The 21,823-nt window shown below is 46.6% G+C and overlaps 1 protein-coding gene across 1 annotated transcript in view; it reads left to right on the top strand.

The window, feature by feature from the left end:
- The first annotated feature begins 6,173 nt into the window (after positions 1 to 6,173).
- ALG1 (ALG1 chitobiosyldiphosphodolichol beta-mannosyltransferase) overlaps positions 6,174 to 21,823 on the top strand; it is a 233,498-nt gene continuing 217,848 nt past the window's right edge. Inside the window, exon 1 of the mRNA XM_078662966.1 lies at positions 6,174 to 6,505. Coding sequence (XP_078519092.1) covers positions 6,220 to 6,505 — 286 coding nt within the window. The 5' untranslated portion in view covers positions 6,174 to 6,219. The remainder of the gene's footprint in view (positions 6,506 to 21,823) is intronic.

The raw sequence follows: 21,823 nt of genomic DNA, 5'->3' as shown, positions 1-21,823 counted from the left end.
CTTCGATTCTTTGAGCACATCGTATACTAATGGTATTGCTAATGGTTAAATATTAATTTGATTTCGCTACATACTGCAAGTGGATGCATCTGTTTTGTACATAAACAGCGCGCATTGTTTGCTTTCGTTACGATTTTACAGTGTACACATTTTGTTTCTACTACTTTATTTACTTGAAATGGCATATCTTCAAGATAGTCGTGAGATTGACAGCAGCAGCTGCACAGTGGTATTGTAACGAGGCAGGAAGGGTGAGGGATAGGGAAGCGCTCCACGGAAACCTGGCAGACCAGCACTGTTATGAAAGTTTCAAAAAGAAGAAACAGCGACGCAGGGTGGGCATGCAGAACATGGGATAAATGCTGCATTAAAATGTAAGCAGCTACGAGCGCCAAAGGTGAACACAGGCATAAGCAGGAAACCATGAAAACAAGCATTTGCAATGCAATAGGTCTCGGATTTATGAGAGTTTGAGCTATTGACATTGCATACGACAATGCCTTTTATTTTTGTTTTCGTTTTTAAAACATAAATAGAAGGCATTGTGATTTACAATGCCAATAGCTTAAACTTGTGTAAAATCAAGACCTATTGCATTGCAAATGCTTGGTTTGGACTTGTGCCCTGGACAGGGGGTCAGGGGAGTGATAGACCGGCATGACTAAAGCAGAAGGGCGTGGTAACAAAAGGGCAGGGGTGGAGACAGACGCATGGGTAAAGACTAAGGCCCGGAGAGAAACAGAATTGGAGGGGAACAGACAAAAGTGCAGGGGTGAAAGAGAAGCATGGGTAAAGATACAAATGTCGAGGAGAAACAGAAAGGCAGAGGTAGAGACGGAGGCAGAAGAGACGGAGGCAGAGGTAGAGACGGAAGCACAGGAAAGACAGGAAGGCAGGGCAGAAACAGCAGGGCAGGAGTACAGACCAAACACGGGTAAAGACAGAAAGACAGGACGGCAGGGGGAAAAGCAGAAGGGCAAGGGGAGAAACAGAAGGGCAAGGGGAAAAGCAGAAGGGCAAGTGGAGTGAAGGATGGGAAAGGTAGAAACAGGAGCCGTATTAAAGACAGAAAGGCTGGGAAGAAACAGATGGGCAAGGAAAGTGACCGATGGGCATGGAGGAGACAGAAGGGTATGGGGAGAGAAGGGTATAGGAAAAACAGAATGTTGGGGGAAGAGACAGGCGAGTGGAGAATCATATGGTTGATGAAGAAACAGAAGGGAAGGAGGCAGTACAGAAGAAGGGCAGTAAGAAAAGGTTAGGGTATTCCTAGTTTCCATCCCATTCATAGGGGCTGCACGCAATTTTACTGTTCATGGGCGGGGTGGACTCAGGGCGTGCACAAGATCACACATGGTGGCGGTACGGCGCTCATAGAGCTGTGAACAAGGGATGTGCATTATTTTACTGCTTATGGACGAGCCTGCTTGGTGCATGCACCGGAGCACACATGCTAACGTGTAGATCGCTCACAGAACGGGTGACTGCTCCCGTTCACACGGGTTGCATGTTATTTTAATGATTATGGACGAGATGGAGTCAGTGCGTGCACCAGAGCACACATGGCGGTGTGTGCAGTGCTCACGTCGCGGTGGACGATTGCTCCCGGTCACGCGATCTGCACGTGTATTTTATTTTTTGTGGCGAAGTGTCCTGTGCTCAGAGGGAGAGGCAGGAGAGACCCCAAGGAGCACAGCACTCGTGAAGCAAATATGTACAGTATTTATTGTAGCATTAGGTAGCATGCAACACTATGTTTTAATTAGGACTTGACATTTCTCTGTGCAGACGATGGCATATGGTAGCCCCAGCCCGTCCTGTCCACCCGCGTGCCCCCGACACCACCTTGATATCGGTGTATCCATGGTTTCCCCCTCCCCCGCCATCCAGCCTTGGCCAGAGCTCAGCTGTTTCAGGCTGGAGCATTGTCTGCGCCGCGGAACGGCAAGAGTTAACCTCTCTGCCGCATCTGCAGCCTGCTCCACGAGTGACCGGCGGGCTCAGAGCGCGGAGGACCCAGGCAGCGGGGCGAGGGCTCTGGATGCGGGGAGGACGGAGGTATGTCGCCGGGGGTGGGGGCTGTAGGTAAAAGCGCTATCACACAAATACAAAGCACTGATAGGCGCTATAAAGCAGAGGCGCCCTGCCACGGCCTGGCTGGCAGGGACGGGGATGTGTGTGTGATGGGGGGCGTGGGCTATGCCTAAAAGATCCCGGCGAAGAGGGTGGGTTGAGAGCCCAGCTGGGGGTCCGCTGTCACCTGCCGGGGGCAGCCGCACAATAGACAGCAGTGCTCTGATCCTCGCGGTTGTTGGAGTGAGAAGCAGCGGGAGGGGGGCGGGAAGACGGTAGGGGGGCGGGAACGGGGCCGGGGAGACACAGAGAGCGAGGCAGCGGTAGGGGGGCGGGAACGGGAGCCGAGGCAGCGGTAAAAAGCAAAAAAACAAAGCAAGCACTCACCTGGACTTCTTCCGGGTGCCTTCAATGGCGGACCAGATTCGGGGGCGTTCCCGGCTTTCGGCTGACGTCGCGTGACGTCGGCAAAAGCCAAAGAATCTCGGGAACGCCCCCGAATCTGGTCCGGCATTGACGGACAGGCCCCTCGTCCAATGGCTAGGCTCCATTTATGGAGCCAGCCAATGAATGACGAGGGCCGACCCAAACCCACACTACAGTTCTCATTAGGTTTTCGCCTGCGCGAAAAAGATGCGCAGAGCGCATCTTTTCGCCAGGCAAAACCTAACAAGCATTTACAATGCAATGGTTTCGCCTTTGTTAAAGTTAGAGCTATTGGCATTGCTCTTGACATTATTTTTATTTATGTTTTTTTTAACATAAATAAATGGCATTGTCATTTACAATGCCACTAGCTTTATCTCTCGCAAATGACACACACATAGCCCCCCACACACACACCCACACAGAGCCCCCCCACACACACAGCCACACAAAGCCCTCCACACACACACCCACACAGAGCCCCCCACACACACACCCACACAGAGCCCTCCACACACACACCCAAAATGCTTGTAGATTAGATAGTCTATTGCGCTAAAGTACGGACACCAAATGGTTACACTCTGTGTTGGAGAGGAGTTCTCCAGCTATCGAATCGCTGATTCTAAGCAAATCAAACAAGCCTTGGAAAGAACCTTTTTTTTGTTTTGTTTTTTAACACTGGGTATCGCTCTGATACGACATTAATGTTTCACATTAATGTCGTTTCAAGTTCTTAGTGGGAGGCAGCATTTTACTTTCGATTGCAAAATGACACACTGTTGAAGTTTCACATCGTGTGACGTAAGCAGACAGTGCCAGTAAAGAGAAGTCAGGCCATGTGCAAAATGAAGTGAACAATACAGGATGTGAGTATATACATGGGAGGGGGCATCCGATCCAGTGAGAATGTTGAGACTCCAGAGTAGAATGCAGAATAGAGGAGTGGGCAACAGCCCAAGGACAGTGCAGACCACTGTACACACGGCAGAGCATTAACAGAGAACACAGAGCAGGTGGGACAATGCAAATCACAGGGCAAGGAAAACTAGAGCCCAGAGTGCACAAGACAAGTAGCAGTGCTGAACGCACTGTGCGTGCACCAAAAGTCTGGAGTGTGCAAGGTGTATGCCAACCAACTGCAGAATGTACTGGGCAAATAGCACTGCTCAATGTACCTAATGTACTAGTCATCTAGTGCAATGCATTGGGAAGTGCACAATGCCATGCAAAATATGCGTCAGAGCCTGTGGTATAATGAAGTACAAAGGGCAGATATAATGCAGGGTGGTTGAGAACACTTGACATGCAGTAGCACCTTGTAGGGTTTTGTGTATATGGAACATAGCACGATTCGTAGTACAGCACATTAAACCAGATATGACATAGGGGCCTCAGGTACAATGGTAAAACAACACTAATTATATCCGCTGCCAGTACACAGCGTACAAAGCACAACAGAGGCCCACGTGCCCGATGCAGGTCCAATGACACAGGGTTCACGGATCAGGGTGCCCGACCATCCGCATAAAGCAGGGCAGAGAGCACAAAGCCGGGCTCCGTGCGCTGCCTGTGCCCCTCGCACACACCTAGGCCCTTCAGCCACTACACACTGTGAACACCGAGGAGGGGTTCCCCGAGGACCGGGGCGAGAGGGCATCACTCACCGGTGCAGCACCAGGAGGAGGGGGACCCGCCGGGGAAGCTGGGTGAGTCGGGGGCCAGGCAGACACTGGAGACGAGATGCGGGCACTCCATGACGGTGGCTCCAGCTGCTCTCACTGTTGTCAGGCCGGGCAGCAAAACAAGCATAAGAGTTTGTGAAAACAAGCCCACAATTAAACCCACAATACCTAACGCACTCACCGGACTGCTCCCAGGAGGCGGCGGGGGCGCTTGCGGTGTCCTTCCTCTGCCGGGGCCTGGGCTCTCTTCTCGGGTGCCGCGGGCGGGGCTCTCCTGCACCGGGGCCTCGCGAGTTCCGAGTAATGGACGTGTCCCGGCACCCCTCCCTTCTCTGCGGCCGCACTCACCGGTACTTGGACGCTGCAGCTCTTCCTCACCCGGTCCCGCTTCTTAGGGCCGCGTGCTCTCACGGGCGGCGGCGGGGCTCCTCTTCCACCATGGAGCCCTGCCGGTGGGTGCAGCTGCTTCTCCTTGTCCGCGCTGGGGGAGCGGGACTTCCGGGTCGCCCCCTCAGCTTCCGGGTCGTCGCGGGCAGCGCGGCGGCCCGTCTCAGCTACTGCAGGCGGGGAGTGAATTCACCGAGGGGTGGGCTCGCTCGAGGTGAAAATAAACAATAGCGGCAAGGTCCCTGGGCGCCTGCCAGGGGACAATTTAATTACAAAAAAGCGAGGTGAGCACTCGCTAGGGCAGAAAAGCGCTATGAAGCGCTCTGGGTGTTTTTCACGAAACTCCCCGGCCCGAGCAGGAAGGCGGGTGCCGGCAATGCCGGACCAGATTCGGGGGCGTTCCCGGCTTTCGGCTGACGTCGGCAAAAGCCAAAGAATCTCGGGAACGCCCCCGAATCTGGTCCGGCATTGACGGACAGGCCCCTCGTCCAATGGCTATGCTCCATTTATGGAGCCAGCCAATGAATGACGAGGGCCGACCCAAACCCACACTACAGTTCTCATTAGATTTCTCCTGCGCAAAAGCTGCTTGTGCAGCTTTTTGCAGTCGAAACCTAAAAAGGAGCCCACAAAGGAAGATGTGGACTGAAAGCTGGCCAGTAGAGATCTAATCATAGCAAGAGTTCTAAATGACATACAACAGTTCCAACAGAAAGAATCTACAACTTAAAGGTACAACGCAAAGAAACATAACATAAACGTACGTTTTTATCTTATAATGTATTAGATAGATATATATGATAAATAGGAGCCCACAAAGGAAGATGTGGACTGAAAGCTGGCCAGTAGAGATCTAATCATAGCAAGAGTTCTAAATGACATACAACAGTTCTAACAGAAAGAATCTACAACTTAAAGGTACAACGCAAAGAAACATAACATATTACACCACTGTTAGCGTTTTTTTCCGATTTAAATTATTCCATGCACAATTAAGTGTCCTGCCTGTCACCAAAGAGGATCTGTGTGGTTTGTTGCTGTGAATGAGTTTCCAACTGTGCTCCACTCTCCTTATTTAGCCATGTACTTACGTTGTTGTGGCGTAATGGCCAGAGCGGCTGACTTTGGAACTGGGGAATCAGATTCTTCAGCATTCATCTGTTAACTGACCGCACTGTGGCACAAACTTTATCAACTACACCCAACAGATTACGTGCCTCAAACGCACAAACACAGAACACGACAGCTAGTATCAACAAAAAACATTTACAAATCAATAGGTTTACAGTGGTAGCCAAAAGATGAGACCTATTGGCTTTGCATTTTCTTGTTTGTAATTGTATGCACTACAGAGACTATAATTCAAATACCTTTGTCAACGGAATAGGATTTGCTATCAAATAATGACATAATTTGCATTTTTGTACGACTGCAGTCTATATTATTTTTCTTGGTGTCGCACGGTAAAAGCGGGCCCATATATTGTTGCCGTTCGTCTGATTGAAAAGTTAGCATTTTTATTAATGGTATATTGTATTATTTTTAAAAACGAAAGGGTATTACTATTGCTGCTCGCGTGATCATAGTCTTTCTACTGTTTTTACTCTCCGCGGATACCGCGCAGGCTTGAATCTCTTCCGTAGATAGGATGGCTGGTTGGAGACTGCCGTTGCTGCTGCAAGTGACAGCGCTGAGCTGCGTTCTTCTCGCTTCACTGAGCTGGGGTAGCAGCTGGGCATGGCTGCGCTTTCCGCTGCTGCTGGCCTTCACGGCACTGTCCACGCTGGGGTTCTCGTGCATAGCCGCTCCACGGAAGGGCCTTCGGCGAGTATGCGTGCTAGTGCTCGGTGACCTGGGCCGTAGCCCACGTATGACGTACCACGCACTTAGTCTAGCACGCTGGGGCTATGCTGTCAATCTCCTTGGCTTCCGGGGTAAGCTAAGGCTGTTCTTTAAAGTGACATGTAACAGTGCTTTAATTGAGACCGGTAGTCAGTAACGGCACTTCTTATTTTTATCCATTCAAGTACCGACACTTCTCTACCGCCACGGAGAGTACCGGTGTTCCTGTCCGATATATAACGTTTCTTTCTACTTCCTGTGGGGCTGTCAGCGTGGAGCCTGTCCCCAGTATACTCTGACACCAAGCTGTAGCCCTGTGCTGAGTCCCTGTTCAACATCTGCTCATTTGTATTATGTCTTTAACGTGGGGGGCTGTTGAGAATTTCACTTTCATGCTGAATTGACAGAGCAGTGTCCATTCAGACTCTGCTCTGTCAATCACATTCACACCAGCTTGTGCTTTTGTGCATGTGCCATGGCGGCATGAAATGCGTGAAAGGGGTTCAGTAGTTCTGTGCTTTATATTGTTATTGTACAGATCTCTAATACGAGCAATGGACCAATTAGGTATATTTTTCCGAAACATGTCCAGCAAGCAGAGAGTCTTGCAGAATCCGTCCATTGTACCCAGTTAGTTATTTTCTTAGGCTTCCCATTCACTGTGGACAACACACCCCTGTTCAATCACTAACCTGAAACTAAAATATAGCATTTTTGTGGGTTCTGTGCTGAGATTCCTTATGTGCCTGAAGACGCCATGACTCAGTCAGTCTTAGTTATTTGAGGTCTCAAACATATTTCCGTGTGCTACATAGGATAGCTTGAACCAGGACCCTAGTAGTTCCTAGAAGGTTGGTGGCTTAAAGCAGAGGGTGACCGATAGTATGTATTCTATAGTGTGGAGGCAGGGATTTCAAAGAATCTACCCTAGAATATTTTCCTACTCGCCGTCTGATCCCAACTAACAACAGTGTAAGAAGATGGCTACACATTTGCCTTCATGCTCTACTGTGGCACCTCTGGACTGGCGGATTCATGGCTCATAAAGAGGGATAGTTCAGATGTTTGACATCCTCCTTTCAGACTCAAAAAAATGTTTATTGACTGGTTTCCATAGTGCCTAAAAACCACGAATTAACACAGGGTACACCCATCACTGCCTCTCCTTCCCCATTGCAGACCCAATATTACACAGTGTTTGTCCATTATACAGTACTGACCCAAATTAACATACAAAACTGCCAATGCCCAATACCCCACAGTGTTTAGATCATATAATGCTTTCCTACAACACTGCAGGCCTGACATCACCTACAGTGGTGACCAATGGGCACGGTTTCTACTTTGTCAAAGTCGTTCTTCGGATTCTTTCATATGGTCTGAACTGGCCCATCCATATAAATAGAATGGGCTGCATGAATATGCCTATTGCATATAAGAGAAAATTGAGGATGAGCCCTTTAAATGAGGATCTCTTGAAAACTATGATGCTGAAGTAGAGGTGGTTCCAAGGACTGCATAGATACTGTTTGGTGTTACCTGGTTAAAAAGAGAAAAATGTTAAAGCAGTAGTCTGAGAGTGCACATGTTGAAGCTGCTGTGCTGGAGTTTCCCTCCTCAATTTCCTTTCATGTGTGAAAGATAGGTGGAAGGACCATGGCCACTTGCATTACAGACCCCTTAACATATTGTGAATATCTAGAGATCATTTTAGACCACACAGCATATTTCTAAATCACTTTAAGTGCAAGCGGCTGCATGCATATTTTAGTGCGTTATAGCAGCAGACCAGCTATTAATTACTCTTTATGTGTTTATGTCACTTGTGCAGAGGGAATCTGCACATATAAGGAAATTTGAGACTACTAACAAGGTTAATGCAAGTGCAAAATTAATATTCAACTGATCGCAGCGGTACCATTGTATCATGTCCCGCCCACTAGCCACACCCCTTGCTCAGTTTGAGTACCTGCACTTATTGTTTCCCATTTAAAGCACTTCGTGTACAGATGGAGTGTCGTGCTCATGCTGATCATGCCCATGTTCCAGGTATCAGACATTCTGGGTCAGGCAAAACATGGAAGATTTGGGGGTTCGTGCAAACTCACTTAATGTTGCATTGACAAATTCTCTCCCTCTGTCTATTTAATCAAAAATATGCACTCATGTCTGAATGCCTGATACGTTTCAGTGATATAAACACACTCAGATGATAAAATGTGCACTTATAAGAAAACATGCAAATGTTAGTATCAAGGTTGTCCCTATCTATTGCTGTTTAAGTCTCTTTATTAAAATGTCTTTGTTTTTTAACCCTTTTACCTTTCTATTTGTGCTGCTATTGGCCTGGCAGCCATGATTGACAGCATCTAGAATCACTCAAAAACAACCCAGCTTCCGTTTTTATCCACATTTAAAAATAAATACAGACAGGAAAATAAATGTTTTTCTGTCTGCATTTATCTGTAAAAATCAGTAAAAACGGCAAACAGGGAGACTTAGTTTTATTTTCTACCAATCGCCTGCTGTCCCCACTCTTGTTCTGGACTATTGCTGCCAGAGTGGGAGAAAGGATGAAAAGATTTCATGGACAATACAAATGTGGCCATGTAGCACAATAATATATAGACAGTAACCATCACACTTATGCCTTGGAACAGACCCAGTTCCAGATGCGTTCATTCGATCACTTCCTTTGTGGCGGAATAGGGAAATCCAACCTCCTGCCAGCTAATAAACTTACTTTGGATGCATGAGACAAGGCAAATTCCTTATTGGATGGAAATGTAAAATTACACTGGAAACACAACTATGGTTGGGCAAGGCCCTAAAAGAAATCACCAAACTCGAGGGTTTTGCTTTCTGGGATAGTGCTGCCCTCATGCCCTTTACCTCCCTACAGTGCGATTTTCAACTACAAGATCACCAACAATATAAATACAGTTGCCACATGCCCGGAAAGCAGAGAATATTCCCCAAAACCTCCCAGACTATGCCCCTCAGAAGGCAGACTCCTAAAAGGTGAACTATCTGAAAAAGCGTTATCTTACACTTATAAAACAATAACAACATTCTGGATGTCTTCCGGAAATTGAAGCTAACAAACATGGGAAACAGAGATGGGCACACTTGAGACATTGATTGGGAGGTGGCACTAATGTTCCCAATAGAAATTGCGAAAAGGTCCCGGCTACGCCTCATACAACTAAAAAACCTTCATAGGATATATTATTACAGGGCCACCTCTATAAGATGGGCAGAACACCTTCACCCGAATGTCTTCGGTGTGGGAGGGACTGTGGAGACTTCATCCATACCTTGTGGTTATGCCACAGCCTACAGAGATATTGGGGGAAATACGGGCAGAGTAGATTTTGAGCCTAGAATTCCGATGTCCTGATGACCCCAAATACATGCTATTGGGTATACCTAATGATGTTGACCTACCGCGTATGAAACTATTGTTGTGCAATCTGGGATTAGTGGTTGCTTATTGAGATTTAGCCAGAAAGAGGGGGTCTCCCATAACACTGAATCCCACAGAATGGAGGAAAGGTATGGACTTATTTATGGCTGCGAAAAAGTGACATACAAGAGTCGGGGCTGCCCATGTAAATTCCTAAAAAAAATATGGGGCAGTGGAGGACTACTATGGACTTGCTGGCGCTGATGACTCTACCATTGATTTGTCTCAGTGATAATATAGTGCCATGCCACTTTACTTATTTTTCTTTACTGAAAAGGTGTATATCACTGTTGTACCCTACCGGGACTCTTCATACTATCTGAACACTTACTGTCTGGTTGTCTTACTGCCATGCTCGTATGTTTTGAAAAACAAAATACAAATATTTGGGGGGAAAAAAGGCTGCAGTGAGCAACGCTTCTGGAGTGCAAGGAAGGTTGGACGGACAAATGTTTTTGTTTTGTATCTCACTAATGCAAATATGGAAGAAAAAGCTAACTGGCTCAGATGCCTCTGTGTCATCGAGCTAGACACAACAACCATTTTAGATGAGGGAAATCTATTGTTGGGAAGCTCTAGTCACCAATACTTCTACCAGTTAGTCTGTTGGTTCTCAGAGTAATATTGTTAGCCTATATTATCACATCATTTTGAATGGGTCTTCTTGCACACTGCCACGTTATTGTGTTTTATTGGGAAAGCCATGTTAGGTGAGTGAACACCACTCAGGAGTCAACTAATGTGCGAGAAGCACTACGCTCTTTCTCGGCAGCACCACACAAGTTCTGCCCACTCAAATGCTGTAAACATGTGGAGGGGAAACTTTACTAGACAATAATAAAACAGTATACTGCTGCAGGTACACTAATTTGCACTGCCACATTAGCTACTGTATTTTGGGATACTGTCTTTCGCTTCTCTCTTTCACATTACTCACTCCTCTTGTGAGTCTAAGCAGGTCCCCTTCAGGTTCGTTTTGTGCAACATTAATCAAGGCTCAAGTGCAGGTTCCCCAGTTGGATTATGGGTGTGCTCAGTTCAGTACAGTTGCCTAGATACAACCTCACCACAATGCAGGTCTCTATGCGTATCAGCATCTTGTGTCTCTGATCTCGCCTGCTTCCAAGATGAGACGGCAAGGTTGCAAGAGTGGCCCTCAGTCTGGGTAGGTTGCAGCAGGATGGGACAGTCATGAGTCCTTCAGTAAACGCAGGTAATGGACGTCAGTGAGGGCTCATGGCAGGCATCAGGCCTGCTTCTGGGTCAGTGGGCAGCAGATGGGCTACCACTTACTTGTGTGTCACAACAGCATCAGGGGTGTGGAATTTAATAGCATATCTACTTGTCCATGGGGCAGGTTGCTTCATAAATCTACTTGTCTTGTAACAAAATCCACTTGTACCTTTGGTGCCATGTAGCGCTGTGACAAACTATGGCAGCAATCTCATTATATAGGAGCTCTGATATAGCCTCTCTGATTATGCCAAGGCTCAAACCATATTATTGCTTGAATACTTGTAATCCCCTTATGTTGCCACATTTTCGCAGATCTACACACTGGGGCTGAACGTAGTGGTAAGCAATAGTTCCAGGGTTAGAATGCCCTTTGGAGTCTGTGCAAACCTACTAACTTGTATGTTTTAAGGGCTTTCAACATCTCTTCTCTAATATTTTCCTATACTGAGGTATGTTGGAAATTTACTCCTGACAAGGGCAGACGTACACCTTCTTCCAGTATTAGGAAAAAAGTGTTTGGAAGTAAAGTGAACTTGCAAACACTCAATTTTTCACATGAGCTAATCTACACATGCATCTTCGCTCATGCTAACATATAGTTCACAAATATTTTCTAGGAGTACTATTTCTTGTCCCACTTCCGTAAATTCTTGGGAATTCACAAAAGCCGTATAGCTGCACTTAATGCACGGACATGTACCATGGGTACACTTTTGAAACTTTCTTTAATAATTGGGTTCCTAATTTGGTCTAATGTTGACCATGACCTTTTGCGTTTATTAATATTTATTTTCTCTCTCCATTCTGCTCTTTCACAAGGAGCATGTTTGCACACAAAGTAGTTTTGTTCAGTGCCAGTAACTACTGTGGCAGTGTGTGTTTTTTGAGACCAAAAACTATTTTTGCTTTTGCCAATGTTTGTTATAGTGGTGAATGCCCAGCACTTCCCACAGCAATAATGTTTTATAAAAACCATGCCAAAAAGTGTCCCACATTGACAAAACTAAACAGTTGACCACCAATTTCAGACCTACTGGCTTTGCCAATGCTTGTTTATTTTTGTTTCCCATAATTTTATTGAAACTGGTTACACAGATTTTTTTAATTATGAATATTTTTGGGAAATACTAGCATGCATCAACACATGTAACTAAATGATGCTGCAAAGGAATTGTACCTGAAATTGTACAGTGCTTTGGAGAAATGTTTTTTTCCTGCTTTCATTATTCTATCAACATTTTATTTTGAAAGCAAAGGATCATAAATCTTGCTTTCAAGCTTCTGCAAATATTTGCATCAAATTAGAGAGCATTCTGGGAGCATTATATATATATATATATCTTCATATTACTAAACTTTGAAAATGTGTGTACACATTGTTATACTGGAACCACTGTCAGTAATGCAGTCAGAGCTTACATTTACTTAGAGTGCTCACCCTAATAATAAAGGCTTTCAATCAATGAACCACAAATACAAGTTTGAGCAGCAATAACATATGGGCAAAAATATTACCTTAACTACATACAGTGCCCTTCCCTGATCCATAATGTGGTACTGCAAACTGGCAGCCAAAGGGTTTGTTCTGTAGAGGGTTGGGCCTACTTGTCCCAAGGACAAAATTCACATGAAAACTTGTTGCCCTTGACCTCAAACAATATGTCCTGGGCGTCAAACTATAGGAATTCCACATCCCTGAGCACGCTAGCAGCCATTGTATGCATATTGTAAATAGTACCGTGGTGACTGTCGTGTGCACAAGTCTTGGCTATGACGGGCTGTCCACCATAGACCTAGTTTTTTACTTCTGTGACAACGTCAGCCCCAGGAACAGCTCTGGGTTTTGGTGGCTACATTCACCATGGGCATGACTCTTGATTTAAGCAGTGAGGTCAACCTTGATTGTTCCTATTGCAAGGCCGGCTGTCTGCCCGTGATTCCCTCTTGGAACTCTACTTCTAGAGAGACTGCTCCCACCTTCTTTGGACTTGCAGATCGCTTTCTGTAGTCTTCGTTCTCCTGGTAGACCCTCCACAGTAGTCTAGAAATTTGTGGCACTGCAGGGAAAGTTTTATATTAAGGGGGCGGGGTTTTTACCCAATCAATCCGCATGGGACCTGGGTGCTATACGGTGTAGTAAAGAAGGGTCCCAGTGGAAATCAGTACATTTTGATTAAATTTATTACAGAGCAGTAAAAATAGAAATAGATACCAAACAATGTCACTTAATCACAGTGAATGAACCATATTATTTGGTAAATGAAAGTGCTCCAGAAAGGAAAGGGGGTGGGATAGCGTGATGCTGTGAGGGAAGAGGAAAGTGAGGAAATAAAGTTGGTGACAACTTTTGTATTGCGAAATTAATTCAAATTACAATACAGATTACATGGCTTCAGATCTCTGAGCCGAAGAACAAGGGATCGTAACATATCCCGAAAAAGTCAGTTTCTGTTGACACAGGAATATTCAAATTAATGCGGGAGTGTCAACTGAACAAAGGATGAAGGTAGCCGTCGACGTTTCGACCCCACGCTACATGTGTAGGCGTAACTAGTGCCTTACATCGGGGTCTTCATCAGGACAGGGTAAACACCAGGGGAGCACTACAATATCTGCTCGAGTCGAGCAAGTCGCATAGCTTTGTTCGCATCGATTCCACACGTGATATCTTAAAAGCCCGTGATAGTAGGGAAAGTCCTATGTAGTTAACGGACAATGGCGGCGCGTCCCAGCGGATCGCATCAAGTCAGCCGCATCTTTTTAGTGAATTTTGCACGGAGCTCTGCATCGTAGCCTTCCCGCGGTTGCAGACTGCAGACGCGCCGCAGTGCTCCCCTGGTGTTTACCCTGTCCTGATGAAGACCCCGATGTAAGGCACTAGTTACGCCTACACATGTAGCGTGGGGTCGAAACGTCGACGGCTACCTTCATCCTTTGTTCAGTTGACACTCCCGCATTAATTTGAATACTCCTGTGTCAACAGAAACTGACTTTTTCGGGATATGTTACGATCCCTTGTTCTTCGGCTCAGAGATCTGAAGCCATGTAATCTGTATTGTAATTTGAATTAATTTCGCAATACAAAAGTTGTCACCAACTTTATTTCCTCACTTTCCTCTTCCCTCACAGCATCACGCTATCCCACCCCCTTTCCTTTCTGGAGCACTTTCATTTACCAAATAATATGGTTCATTCACTGTGATTAAGTGACATTGTTTGGTATCTATTTCTATTTTTACTGCTCTGTAATAAATTTAATCAAAATGTACTGATTTCCACTGGGACCCTTCTTTACTACTGCAGGGAAAGTAACACCTCCTGTGGCTTGACATGCTCTTTCACTTTCTCAGCAGGCAGGCTGGCTTCCAGGCACTTCAGGTCAGGGGTATAACTCTTCCTGCAAGTAAAGACTCCAATTGATGTACCCTCTCTTCTGGAAACCTGGCTGTCATACAGACACCAGTTCTAGTTGTTGTCCAGCAGCCATTAAAGTATGCTGCAGAATACCCCCTTACTTGGTGAAAGAACTTTGGGCCATATGAATGAAACTTTGGTTTTGCGATTCTCAGATATCGATTTTTTTGCGAATGGCTATTTGAGAATCGCAAAATGCTATGTATGTAGGATTTGCAAATAATTTTGCGAATCCTACATATTCCTTAATTGCGAATCGCAAATTGCAATTCGCAATTAAGGAATACCTCCCCATTCATTCCTATGGGCCTAAAGGCCCATAGGAATGAATGGGAAGACATACTCAATTTGCGATGTTCAATTAGAGAATCGCAAATTGAGAATGCAATTTCTAGTGTGCCAGGGTGTCAAAAGGACACCATGTTGCACCCCTGAAATGTACATGTGTGCACATGTGGCACACATACATGCCCTAAGGGCATGTATGTCCGCCACATGACACTTTGAAAAATGCAAAAAAGTGCATTTTTCAAAGAAATCGCGAATTACCACCAACTTGAAGTTGGGGTTAATTTGCGATTCCTTAAGGCCAAATTGCACTTTTTCTGGGCCTCTTACATTGCATTTAAGGAATGGCAATTTGCGATTCCTTAACCGCATGCGCGCTAGCGTTTTCCCGCTGCGCGCTGCGATTTTGAAATCCCGCGTTACGTGACCAGGTCAGCTCGTCATACGCGTAGCGCAGGTAACGCCCCTGACGAGCTGACCTTGTCATGAGCGCTGAAGGGGTTAAATGCAATCGCAAAATAAGGAATCGCAAATTTTGCGATTCCTTATTTTGCAAGGCAGTTTTGCTTTCATACATCCCACTGAGACAAATTGCGATCGCAATTTGGTATGATACATATGGCCCTTTGAACTGGAGCAACAAAGATTTAAGTAGCTCCCATTCGGTTTGTAATCTCAAGACGGGTTTGTGGCATTTCTTCTGTCAAGTGCGCTCTCCAGGCTATTCTCCAGGCAGAGCCTTTGTGTAGTGTGACGATCTTCATAACAGGGTAGTATCCAGCCTGAAGTACCCATAACAGAGGCCCAAAGAGGTGTGAATTTTCTGCAACTGGCTTTTCACCAGCCAGGCTGAACAGTATCAGGATAATGGCAAAAGGCTGGGTTCACCTAAAAGATCTCTTTCGCCCTGAACAACAAATATGAGATTCCCACCCGAACACCTACCAAATGATATTATCCCAGTAAAACTGATCAGCAGCTCCACTCAGCAGGGGCTGCTTAAGTGAAGTTTAAAGGAGACGTGCCACCTCGATCCATTTGCAGGAATGACCGCAATACTCTTCCAATGAATGTGAAAACAATCTCCCCTACATCTTGTGCATAGTAGCAGGCGGTTTGTAGCTCATATGGATCAAAATTTACCAAAAACATGACAATACATGTTTCTGTGCTCTGGAAGGTCATTCAGAAAAGTTGAATGGTCATATTTCAGTTGCTTAATGCTGCATTTACATGTTAAATTGGAATCAATAGGTTGAAATATTTAAGAGACAGTGTTCCCGTGTGTGAAAATGACAAAAGAATGAGGTTAAACTATCTTGAAATGTGCCACATTATGCTGCATAATTTGCCTTTTCGTGACACATAATTTAGTCAACACTTCTGCATAATTTGGTCCTCCACAGCCACATAATTCCAGTGGCCCTGGGTAGTAGTGAACCAAGAGGCAAGTCAATTGTCATATGAACCCCCCTAAGACTTTTTTTTAACAAAACTGGTCCTTAAGGCTTCCATTACCCTGGCTCACTCATGCCCATACTGTGTGTACTATTCTAGCCACAAACGCACACAATCGACTTGGGTGTTAGTACTAGAATCTAGGTTGCACATTGATGCAGAATGTTACAGATTTCAGAGGAAAAGGGGTCTACCAGCAATTCCTGAAGTGGTAGTACCTTAGAACATCCTGATTCTTTGGCAGCACAGCTGAAGGCCTCCTCATCACTGGCCCTTGCTGTTTGGAGGGCAAATTTGTATTACGACTCCTGTACTCGTTTCACTCGTCTAGCATCTCTTGCCCCTGCTCAACCACAATTCCAGAAGCACAATACAGTTTACCAGATAACAAAACAAAAAACATCTACAGTCACTCACCTTTAATTTAATCAAGGCTTCATCAATCCTTCATCAGTGTTGTAAATGCCTGTGGGCAGCAGAGGTGACTACAGGCGCATGTCAATGACTAGGTCTGCATCCAATCCAGTCAGAATAGTCAACAACTCAATGAATCAATGAAGATATATATATATATATATATATATATATATATATATATATATATTTCCAAAGGAACTCTAAATGCCTTGTATAAAACACCCCCTAAACCAAACAGGCTGTGAGCCACAATATCCTTTTAATCGCTGGCCAATAGCAGACCATTTTAGTCAAAAAGATAGAACAGTCGAACGATCTGCCTCAAAACATATACCTACATTAAAAAAAAAAAACTGCTTTAAGATTACTGAAACAGATTCTAGTATGGCTGTGGTACAGAAGCAACAGTGATTTCCACATGGATGGTTTTAAAACAACAGTGGATTAAACCTGGAATACTGGCATGCCTGTTACTTGACCTCTCCCTTGCCTTTGATACTGTTTACCATCCCAAGCTTCTTCTTGGACTTGTCAACATCAGAGTGCAGGGCGCATAAGTGAAACAGATTGCATCTTTTCTATCAGACAGATCATCTCACTGCTCCCTTCATGTCAGCGCCATTAATTAAATAAAATGTATTTTATTGATTTTCTTCGAACATACAACTGCGAGACTCAGCATTGCAATGTATCATTACACAGTGCATACATATTTACTTGGGACAAGTGGTGTAATTTGTCGACAATACCTATAACCAGTAAACGCAATACAAAAAAGGGGAAAAGCATAGCATTCTCATTTACATTCCTCTGTTACAAATGGCACACTGGTGGTTCAGCATATTGGAATGAGTTCTAACCGAGAGTGGAGAACCGTCAAGCCCGCAGAGTGAACAAGGGTGCCCTGGCGCCCTGGGCATACTAACTGTTTATGTGTGCGGGAGAATCACTCCTACTACTAGTGGAGGTGTGCTGGTAAGTATTGTATAACTCCCCGAAGTTTTTGGGCCTATTGCGTGGTGGGAGTAGCTCACTAAAAAGCTCCGTCTGCGTACTGCAGAAGGTCATGTCGTTCTTCCATTGGGTGATCGTAGGTAGAGGGCCTCGCGACCAGTTCATACCTACCCTACGTTTTGCTGTCAGCATTCCCATATCAACCAACCTGCGTACACCTTTAGGGATTAACCTAGAGTAGCCTAATAGGGCAAGTGAGGGGTCCGGGTCAAGAACCAACTTTGTGATCTGCCCTATTTCCTTGAAGACCAATACCCAAAAGGCCGCTATGCCGGGGCATGTCCAGGCCAGATGGAGGAAGTCAGCCAATGGTGCAGAGCAGCGATCACATTGCGCGTTTTCCCTCCAGCCATACCTGTGCCGCCTCTCCGGCATATAGTATACTCTGTTTAGGTATTTAAAGTGTATCAGTCGGTGTCTGACGTTAAGCGTGATCCGCTTTGTACTGCTTCAGCAATAGGTCCACATAGTGTCAGTTATATCCATGCTCAAATCCTGCTGCCACGCCAGGCGCGCCTTAGTGTACTGGTTTGCTCTGTATGCCATGAAAGAGTTATAAATGGTCGCAACTATGCGCTTTGGAGATTTCGCCTGTATAATGAGTGTTAAAGCAAGAAGTTCCGGTGGTTCTAGGTATTCGTCCCCCAGTAGCTCCCTCAGTACGTGCCTTGTTATATGGAATAGAAATCCAATATCCTCCCAGCTCTTGGCCACCCCGCCATCGAACAGCTCCCCTACTGTGTGTATACTCAGAGTGAGAAGCGCCTGCATGACTCCTCTCTCTCTGCAGGGTGATAGCCATGTGCACCAGTCTAGCTGTATTGCCGGTGAGTAAAGTATTCAAAAAGTGGGGGTGGTGATGGACAGAGTATCTGAATTAAACAGAACACTCGTACCCAGTCAAAAGATCAGGGCTTGATCCATCACCGTTTTTTAGCTCACTGCACCATCCCAGCTCAGAACCTGGCTATATGCAAATTAGTCTGTCCCTGGCCCAGTGCATCATGGGAACAGGGCGACCAAACTACCAAGCCAATTCTTTACTGGAAAGGAAACATGCTTCCGGGGACCGGTTTCTGGCATTACAGCCGTCTGCGGCCCGGCTTGCTTGAATCCTGATGGTGCAGTGAGCAAGGGACTCACATCTGAGAATTGGCTTGGTAGTTTGGTCTGCCCTGTTCCCATGATCCACTGGGCCAGGGACAGACTAATTTGCATATAGCCAGGTTCTGAGCTGGGATGGTGCAGTGAGCTAAAAAACGGTGATGGATCAAGCCCTGATCTTTTGACTGGGTACGAGTGTTCTGTTTAATTCAAATACTCTGTCCCTCACCACCCCCTTTCATGAATCGCTTTGGCCACTATATGAGTGGCAGGGTATGCTCAGACATGAGTCCCTTGCTCACTGCACCATCCGGATTCAAGCAAGCCGGGCCGAAGACGGCTGCAATGCCAGAAACCGGTCCCCGGAAGCTTGTTTCCTTTCCAGTAAAGAATTGGCTTGGTAGTTTGGTCTGCCCTGTTCCCATGATGCACTGGGCCAGGGACAGACTAATTTGCATATAGCCAGGTTCTGAGCTGGGATGGGGCAGTGAGATAAATAACGGTGATGGATCAAGCCCTGATCTTTGGACTGGGTAAGAGTGGTCTGCTTAATTCAGACACTGTTCATCACCACCCCCTTTTCTGTATCGGCTCCGCTAGAATAGGGCGGGCACCATCACTACAGGCGGCGTTTCAGGTGGAGCGCACACGCAGCCGCCATTACAGCGTGGGTCCCGGGCGAGGACAGGAGCATGGGTGCAAGCAGGGCACAGAGGCACAAAAAACGGATCACAAGCAGGGCACAGAGGCACAACAAGCAACGAGGGGGCAGGGGCAGGAGAGCAAGCACAAGCAACGAGGGGGCAGCAAGATCAATCAATCAATCAATCAGAGCATTTATATAGCGCACTACTCAACCGGGGGGTCTCAGGGCGCTGGGGGGGGGGGTCCGCTGCTGCTCGAACAGCCAGGTCTTGAGCTGCTTCCTGAAGGCGAGGTGGTCCTGGGTCAGGCGGAGGTGGGTCGGGAGGGAGTTCCAGGTCTTGGCGGCGAGGTAGGAGAAGGACCTTTCCCCTGTGGTGGCTCTTCGGATGCGGGGGGACGGTGGCGAGGGCGTGGCCGTTCGATCGGAGCTGGCTTTTGGGAGCGTAGAAGTTGAGGCGGTTGTTGAGGTATCCTGGGCCTTCGTTGTGTAGGGTTTTGTGTGCGTGGGTGAGGAGGCGGAAGGTGATTCTCTTGTTGACCGGAAGCCAGTGCAGGTCTTTCAGGTGTCTGGAGATGTGTGTCATGTTTAGGGATTCCCCTACGCTGTCCCTTTAAGAAGCCTGGTATTTAATGAACCAGGAAACAGGGAACGACGCTTCACGTTCCTGCGTCAAGCTTCCCTTGTTTCCGGTTCCGTCCTATTCCTGTTTCCTGACTTCGTAGTTCCTGTTTGTACTTTGCTGTTGTCCGCTGGATTAGCGTATGCGTCCCCTGCACCAACTATTGTGGGCCTCGCTTACGCTTTTGCTTAGCAGCGCTTCGCTGCCACAGGCGTACTTTGTAAGCGCCTAGTTTCCTCTCCCCCTTTCCTTGTGCCTCGCCCGGCGGCCGGGCTTTGCTCCGCCATCCGGCCGGGCACAGCTTCGTTCACTGCTGTGTGGAGAACTTGTTCACGGCTCCATTGTGAACTTCTTCGTTTTCCGCTGATTATTGGTTCCACCCGGCGGCCGGGCTTAGCTCCGCCATCCGGTGGGACTAGTCTTCCCTTTTGCTTCCCAGTATTTTTATACTACACCTGACGGCCGGGTTTGTGCTCCGCTGTCCGGTGTTGGTGTATTCCCCATTTCTTATTTACGTAGTTAGTCAGTTAGGTTTCTCCCTACTTTCTCCTGTCCCCATTCTGTTCTCACATTACCTTCACGGTCCCTGTTTCCAGGATATTCCACTATAACCTTAACTTATCCTGGAACCCCCGTCCTTGGTATTTTGGTGGCACTCTTGCGTGGATCAGGGTGGGTGCATCTATTCCTCACTACAGGGAATCACGGTAAGAGCGCTCATGCGCTACCAATCTTTTTTGCATTATTATTGATACATGTGGATGGATTATATAGATTTCGTTTTGGTTCTCATAGATGGTGGTAAACATCATAAAGACATCTGCAGAAGAAGTGGGTGGAAGGTTCTTTGTGTGCCAGACAGTATTGAAAGTGTCTTCAAAGGCTGTTCCAAGATAGTTGAAGTAAGAAGGGGTTGATTAGACCACTATCAAAACATACAACATCTAGCCTATAGTGCTCATTCACTAATTGTGTCATCCTTATCATAGCTCCAGATGCTGTACCTTATTTCCACCTTCATCTGCTAAATCAGCGACATATTAAGAACCTGGGGTACGTGATATGTTTGTGTATATGTAAAATAAATATTCCAGTTATTGGAGTAGAGCTAGAGTGTTTTGCTTCCTCTTGTCATTGCAGCCTACCTGTTTTCCTGTTACCTTCATTGAAGTACCCCGTATTCACTACTGGAGATTGCCATCAACCATCATTGTCTTCCCCCATCTTTCCTTGTTTTGTTTCCCTGTTTTCCCCTGGCGTGTCTCTCGTACTCTAGTGCTTGATAGAGTCGGAAGACCGCAGGGGAAGGCTGCGGACTACTCTTCAGATTCCTGACGCTCCTGTGGAACCAGCCTGCAATCCTTACAATGTGGTTGCGACGGGGGATGTCCAGGATGAGTCATGCTGAGGCGTTCTGGATCCGCTGGAGTCTCTTCTGGAGTTTGGCGGTGGTTCCGGCGTAGAGGGCGTTGCCGTAGTCCAGACGGCTGGTGACGAGGGCCTGGGTGACCGTCTTCCTTGTCTCGGTGGGGATCCACCGGAAGATCTTGCGTAGCATGCGCAGGATGTTGAAGCACGACGAGGAGACGGCGTTGACTTGTCCGGTCATGGAGAGGGAGGAGTCCAGGATGAAGCCCAGGTTGCGTGCGTGGTCTGTTGGTTTGGGTGCGTTGCCTAGGGCGGAGGGCCACCAGGAGTCGTCCCAGGCGGAGGGTGAAGATCCCAGGATGAGGACTTCCGTCTTGTCC

Source organism: Lissotriton helveticus, chromosome 10 (genome assembly GCF_964261635.1).
Source record: "Lissotriton helveticus chromosome 10, aLisHel1.1, whole genome shotgun sequence".
Taxonomy (NCBI): Eukaryota; Metazoa; Chordata; class Amphibia; order Caudata; family Salamandridae; genus Lissotriton; species Lissotriton helveticus.
Note: the sequence above shows the minus strand (reverse complement) of the source record. Positions and strands in the feature narration are given on the sequence as shown.